This window comes from Salvelinus sp. IW2-2015, linkage group LG20, assembly GCF_002910315.2.
Source record: "Salvelinus sp. IW2-2015 linkage group LG20, ASM291031v2, whole genome shotgun sequence".
In the NCBI taxonomy this organism is placed as follows: Eukaryota; Metazoa; Chordata; class Actinopteri; order Salmoniformes; family Salmonidae; genus Salvelinus; species Salvelinus sp. IW2-2015.
Window position 1 is genome coordinate 67,458,693 of NC_036860.1, and position 7,232 is coordinate 67,465,924.

Sequence of the window (7,232 nt, forward strand, 5' to 3'; positions counted from 1 at the left end):
GTACTGTCCTGTCCTCCTCTGTGAGGTACTGTTCCTGTCCTCCTCTGTTAGGTACTGACCTGTTTCTCCTCTGTAGATACTGTCCTGTCCTCACTCTGTTAGGTACTGACCTGTTCTCCTCTGTAGGTACTGTGCCTGTCCTCCTCTGTTTAGGTCGGCCTGTTCTCCTCTGTTAGTACTGGCCTGTTCTCCTCTTGTTAGGTACTGGCTTCTGTCCTCTGGTTAGTACTGGTCTTCCTCCTCTGTTAGGTACTGACCTGTCCTCCTCTGTTACGGTACTGACCTGGTTCTCCTCTGTTAGGTACTGGCCTGTCCTCCTCTGTTGTACTGCTGTCCTCTCTTTAGGTCTGACCTGTTCCTCCCTCTGTTAGGTACTGACCGTTTCTCTCTTTTACTGTTGCCCTCTTTAGGTATGCTGTCTCCTCTGTTAGGTACTGACCTGTTCTCCTCGTGTTAGTAGACTGGGCCTGTCCTCCTCTGTTTAGGTTACTGGCCTGTCCCTCCTCTGTTAGGTACTGCCTGTCCCTCTGTTAGGTATCTGCCTGTCCTCCTCTGTTAGGTACTGGCCTGTTCTCCTCTGTTATCTGTTCTAGCCTGTCCCTCTGTAGGTACTTGCCTGTTCTCCTGCTGTTAGGTACTAGGCCTGTCCTCCTCTGTTAGGTACTGTCCTTCCTCCTCTGTTAGGTACTGACCTGTTCTCCTCTGTTAGGTACTGCCTGTTCTCCTCTGTTAGGTACTGTCCTGTCCTCCTCTGTTAGGTACTGCCTGTTCTCCTCTATTAGGTACTGACCTGTTCTCCTCGTTAGGTAACTGGAACCATGTTCCTCTGTAGGTACGCTGTACCCTTTGTACTACCTTGTTCTCCTCTGTTAGGAGTACTGCCTGTCCCATCTGTTAGGTTGCGCCTGTCACTCTCTGATAGGTTTACGGGCCTGTTCTCCTCTGTTACGTTCTAGCCTGTCCCGTTAGGTTACTGGCGTGTTTCTCCTCTGTTAGTTCTGGGGCTGTCCAGTACCTAACAGAGGAGAACAGGTCAGTACCTAACAGATGGGGACAGGACAGGTATCGATTCACCTTCAGAGAGTCTGAGAAGAATCATCTAAAAATACATGTATAAAGAATTGGGCCGATGGTAGGATTTGATGTACGTACTCTACTTCCTTTATTGTGATACAAATCACTTATTAAATACCTGTTCATCCACATTTTACAGGCACAAATCTTAGACCGGGATTCAAAGAATGGCATATTAAAGCACAGTAACAGACTATTATGGGTAATTTACGTTTGCGCAGCGTTTACCACGAAAGCGATCGCTGCGAATGTTGGGGGAAATAGCCTTTAAAATATGTATTGTCAGCAGCATAGTGCCCTGCGCTATAGCAGATTGGATTGAATGCTGACCTTATTCTTTGATCAAGATCAACTGACATTACGTATATTATCTTAGTAAGTAAGGATACAGTCCCGGCCAGGGAACAGAATTTTGTGACGCACCATTTCTCCCATAATGCACCCCACCGACCATATATCCACTGCAGGTACAGAGACAGAGAGTGAGAGATAAGTCAGAGGTTAGCATTAGAAAAGAAAACCGTAGGCTCTTTCTCAGTTCCTCTTTCCCCGCATCCTTTCTCCTCGCCTCTTTATCAAAACGTATTAGACGTGAAGGTCCCTAAGTCCCTCCCCTCGGAACCCTCCCCTAGGTCCCTCCCCTCGGAATCTACTGGTGATTATCTACTAGACACTGTGGAGCGGTGTTGGGCGTGTCGTGCCCGGTCGGCCCGCCGGAGGTGGGGGCGGGTGTCCCCAGATATCGTGACCGCGTGATGGAATATCTCGTGAGCTCCACAGGGCGGCGGCTCTTCTCACAGCTCTATTCCCTGTGTGGCGTCAATTGAGACACCGAAGGTGGCGATCTTTGACATGTTACATGGTACAGTTGTGAAAAAGCACAGGCAGCTTTGTCGGCGTTTTGTTATTTCTGTGATAACAAGAAACAAACGACAACAAAGGGGTGGCTCTTTTACAATGGGGTCGCGGACGGATCAAGGTCCACTAACACGTAAGCCCCCCCACGCCAGCACCATCGCACCACTTCAATGAGGAGAAAGAAATAGAAGGAACATACGGAGAAAGCGAATACAGGTAAAGGACAATCAAAACGAAAGAAGAAAGGAATGCGAGCGTAGCTGTTATGGCGCACACAGCCCGCTGCGCCCGGGTACAAGAGGAAGAACGGAAAAGAATAAGGACGAGAAGAGGATAAGAATTTCAGAAAAGAATGTGTCCAAATGTTTTCTGTTACTCTTCTGGCCCACGCACCAGATCATTGTGCCAGTGTCGAGGGTATTCCTTATTATTAAGTGAATATCAACTCCGGACTATCCTGTGACTGTGATATGTTTGGTCTCACCTAGTGATCTTAAGATGAATGGACTAACTGTAAGTCGCTCTGGATAAAAGCATCTGCCAAAACTAAAATGTCAAATCGTACTGACAATTTTTAATTATTGTTTTTTATATTGATGTCACAAATGCATCATTTATACAGTTTTTTATATAAAAATGTAGTTATTTGTCACATTTGACTGTGTTAAACCTAGCAGTACTATTTATTTATCTGAGAGTGAGGTGGAATACTGTGAGTTTCGAAACAAAACGTGATTATTTTGTCTCTCTGAAATTAAAATGACAGACATCAAACAAATAACTTGTCGTGCATTGAACAACCCCATTGTAACGTCCTGACCAGGATATTATGTGTATTGCTTTTAGTGTTTGTCAGGCGTGAGCTAACCGCCGCTGCATTTTTGTCCTCTCCTTCATCCCAGGAAGAAAGTCGTTACACCCATCATGATTAGGTAGTGTAAAACACAGCAATCTCTTCATAAGTTCTTTAAACAATAAAACTAATTTTACCAACATTTCTGAAAAATAATATATATCATTTTGGAATGAAACTTCATATGTGCTAGCTTGGTTAAAAATCCAGCTAAAAGCAACTGTTACAGATTTCACTCTGCTGGCATTGATTGGCATTGACTACCTTAATAATAGACCACAGCTGCCTTTAAGAATATATTCTGGATTCTCACAGTGTAAAACAACACGACCACCAGGCAGACACACTCACACCAGAAATATACCAATTAAGAAAAGCATAAACCTATTCTGAGTGAGGAATGTCTCATTCTGCGAAAGAGGTACCATAATAAAGAGTACCAGAATAAAGAGCTACCAGAATAAAGAGTACCAGAATAAAGAGCTACCAGAATAAAGAGTACCAGAATAAAGAGCTACCAGAATAAAGAGTACCAGAATAAAGAAGCTACCAGATAAAGAGGTACCAGATAAAGAGGTACCAGAATACAAGAGGTACCAGAATAAAGAGTTACCAGAATAAAGAGTACCAATAAAGAGGTACCAGAAAAAAGAGCTACCAAATAAAAGGTACTATCAATAAAGAAGCTACCGAAAAAGAGACTGACCAGAATAAAGAGCTACCAGAATAAAGAGGTACCGAATAAAGAGCTACCAGAATAAAGAGGTACCAGAATAAAGAGCTACCAGAAATAAAGATATGGGTACCAGAATAAAGAGCTACCGAAATAAAGACGTACCAAGAATAAAGGTACCGAGGAGCTACCAGAATAAAGAGCTACCAGAATAAAGTGCTACCAGAATAAAGACTACCAGAATAAAGACCAGTACGCACGAATAAAGAGCTACCAGAAAAGCTACCAGAATAAAAGAGCTAACAAATAAAGAGTACCGAATAAAGAGGTACCAGAGATAAAGAGCTAGGTACCAGAATAAAGATACTCAGATAAAAGAGCTACCAGAAAAGAGCGACCAGAATAAAGGTACCAGAGATAAAGAGACCAGAATAAAGACTACCAATAAAGAGCTACCAGAATAAAGAGCTACCAGAATAAAGAGCTACCAGAATAAAGAGCTACCAAATAAGAAGCTACCCAGAATAAAGACTACCAGAATAAAAGCTCCAGAATAAAGAGTACCAGAATAAAGAGCGTACCAGAATAGAGCTAACCAGAATAAGAGCTACCAGAATAAAAAGCTACCAAATAAAGAGTACCAGATAACAGAACACATAATAAAGAGCTACCAGAATAAAGAGCTAACGAGAATAAAGAGCTACCAGAATAAAGAGCTATCCAGAATTAAAGAGTACAGAAATAAAGAGTACCAGAATAAAGAGCGTACAGAATAAAGCAGCGTACCAGAATAAAACGGGTACCAGAATAAAGAGCTACCAGAATAAAGAGTACCAAGAGAATAAAGACTACCAGAATAAGAGAGCTACCAGAATAAAGAGTACCAGAATAAAAGCTACCAGAATAAAGAAGTACCAGAATAAAGACTGGTACCCAGAATAAGAGAGGTACAGAATAAAGAGTTACCAGAATAAAGAGGTACCAGAATAAGAAAGTACCAGAATAAAGAGTACCAGAATAAAGAGGTACCAGAATAAAAGTACCAGAATAAAGAGGTACCAGAATAAAGAAGTACCAAATACAAGAGGACCAGAATAAAGACCGGTACCAGAATAAAGAGGTACAGAATAAAAGACGGTACCAGAATAAAGAGGTACCAGAATAAAGAGGTACCAGAATAAAAGGTACCGTAATAAAGAGGTACCAAAATAAAGGTACCAGAATAAAGGTACCAGAATAAAAGGTACCAGAAAAAGACCCGGCTACCAGAATATAAGAAGGTACCAGATAAGAGTACCAGAATAAGAGTACCAATAAAGATGACCAGAATAAAGAGTACCAGAATAAAGCTACCAGAATAAAGACGAGTACCAAAAAAGGTACCAGAATAAAGAAGTACCAGAAAAGAGTTACAAACATAGGATCATTTCTTTCTTTAAAGACATTAAGCAATTTGTTAATATTACAACAGAAATTTTCAGAGAGGTTAATTCATGTATTAGATGGTGATTAATAATAAAAGTATGAAATATTAGAGTTATTATAAGTCAGCCAAGTTAGTTAGAGTCACTAGACCTAAACAGCCCAGTACCTAACAAGGGAGGAACAGCCAGTATCAATCACCGTTCATAGAACAGCAGTACCTAACAGAGGCAAGGTCATACCTAACAGAGGAACGAGGTCAGTATAACAGAGGAGAAATAGTACCTAACAGAGAGGACAGGTCAGTACCTAACAGAGAGGACAGCCCATCCTAACAAGGAGACAGGCCAGAAAACAGAGGAGAACTAGTCAGAAGAAGACAGCAGTACCAACAGAGGAGGACAGACCATATCCTAACGAGGAGCAGCCAGACTAACAGAAGGACAGACACTAACAGAAACTTGGCACACAGACAGATGGACACAACAGGACAGGAAACAGGTCGTACCTACAGATCGGGAAGACAGGTATCGATTCACTCTCAGAGAGTCTGAGAATATCATCTAAAAGTACATGTATAAAGATTGGGCACTGGTAGGATTTGAGAGACCTACTCCTTTAAATTTCGATACAAATCACTTAAAATACCTGTCATCCACATTGTTACGGGCAAAATCTACACCGGGTCAAAACATGATAAAGCACAGTAACAGAGGGACATACGCGCCCGCCTATTTTACGTCCCGCCTCTGCGAGCCCCGGCCTTACCACGCACGATCGTGAATGCTGCGGAAATCCGTACCCTGAAGATGACTGCCACCGCCACTCCCCTGCCTGCCTATGCGACATGGCTTAAGCTGCTATCTTGACAAATACGACTACGAAACTAAAAGGAACATCCGGCGACATTGGCGCCATTCCCCATAGCAACACGACGATACCTGCAGAAGAGCAGAATGAAGTCAGGTACTAAAACCAGAGGCTTCCTCAGGTCCCTCTCCCTCGGAACCCGTCCCTAGGTCCTCCCTCGGATCCCTCCCCTAGGTCCCTCCCCTCGAACCACTCCCCATAGGCCCTCCCCGATCCACCCTCGGAATCCCTCCCCTAGATCCTCCAGGCCCTCGCGAACCTCCCTCGGACCTCCCTCTGGTCCCTCCCCCTCGGAACCCTCCCTAGATCCCTCCCCTCGGAACCCTCCCCTAGGTCCCTCGCCCTCGGAACCCACACTCCTCCTAGTGTTCCTCCCTCGGGAACCCTCGCCCTAGGTCCCTCCCTCGGACCAGTCCCCTAGGTCCCTCCCCTCGGAATCCTCCCTAGGGCTCGCCCTCCTCGAACCCTCCCCTACCTCGGTACCCTCCCCTCGGAACCCTCCCCCTCGGAACCCTCCCCTAGGTCCCTCCCTCGGAACCCTCCCCTAGTCCCTCCCTCGGAAACCCTCCCTACTCCCTCCCCTCGGACCATCCCCTAGTCCCTCCCCTCGATCCTCCCTTAGGTCGCCCTCTCAGAACCCTCCCTAGTCCCTCCCCCGGAACCCTCCCCTATATCCCTCCCTCGGACCCTCCCCTAGGTCCTCCCCTCGGAACCCTCCCTAGGTCCCTCCCCTCGGAACCCTCCCCTAGGTCTCCTCCCCTCTGAACCCTCCCCTCGGTATCCTCCCCCTGAACCCTCCCCTAGTCCTTCCCTCGAACCCTCCCTCGGCCTCCCTCGGAACCCTCAAGTTCTCTCCCAATCGTTTTGAGAAGGTGGCAAGGATAGGATACACAAATATGTTGAGAAATCAAGGAAGAGGAATTGAGAAAGAGACTGTTGTTGACAGAGAGCGTGCTGGAAAGAGGCGGTTGGTTATTCAGACTATAATTAGTACGACGAGACGTAGCACGCAGACAAATTACCTATTCCATATGAAGAGATCGAACGAGAGGAGAGAAAAAGCCCGTCTCCTGGGGCTTGGCTGGTGGCAGGAAATACATGCCTCACCTCCCGCCTCTCACCTACAGCGCTCCGTTCAGTAGTGTATTCATGAGCGTAGAGCCAAGGTTACCCACCTCACCACTGCTTGTGGTTTATTTAACACGTATTTACTCATTGATGTGGAAGAGGCTGTCAGAGGCCCCTGCTGTCTACAGACCACTGGACTGTAGACTTATTCTACATCTAGGGTCAAAAGAAGAGTTTACACTACCACACCTGAGGAGTCTGTGGGTTAGTTAAATTAGAACACAATACTAAAGTATTAGAACACATCTTTATAAGAAACTAAATATTAGAACACATCTTAGTTTAAAGTATAGAACACATCTTAAAGTATTAGAACACACTCTTAAACTATCTAGAACACATCTTAAAGTATTA

At 44.9% G+C, this 7,232-nt stretch overlaps 1 protein-coding gene across 9 annotated transcripts in view; it reads right to left on the bottom strand.

Annotated features, from left to right (window-relative positions):
* The window catches only part of mapk10 (mitogen-activated protein kinase 10), a 165,041-nt gene that overhangs the window by 59,958 nt on the left and 97,851 nt on the right, over window positions 1-7,232 (bottom strand). For 7 of the 9 annotated variants that reach the window (XM_024012641.3, XM_024012639.3, XM_024012646.2 and 4 more), the window contains one exon: window positions 1,464-1,535. The exons of the other annotated variants lie outside the window; for them this stretch is intronic. In XM_024012641.3, the coding sequence (XP_023868409.1) occupies window positions 1,464-1,535 (72 nt within the window). The remainder of the gene's footprint in view (window positions 1-1,463; window positions 1,536-7,232) is intronic. 9 annotated transcript variants of the gene reach the window in all.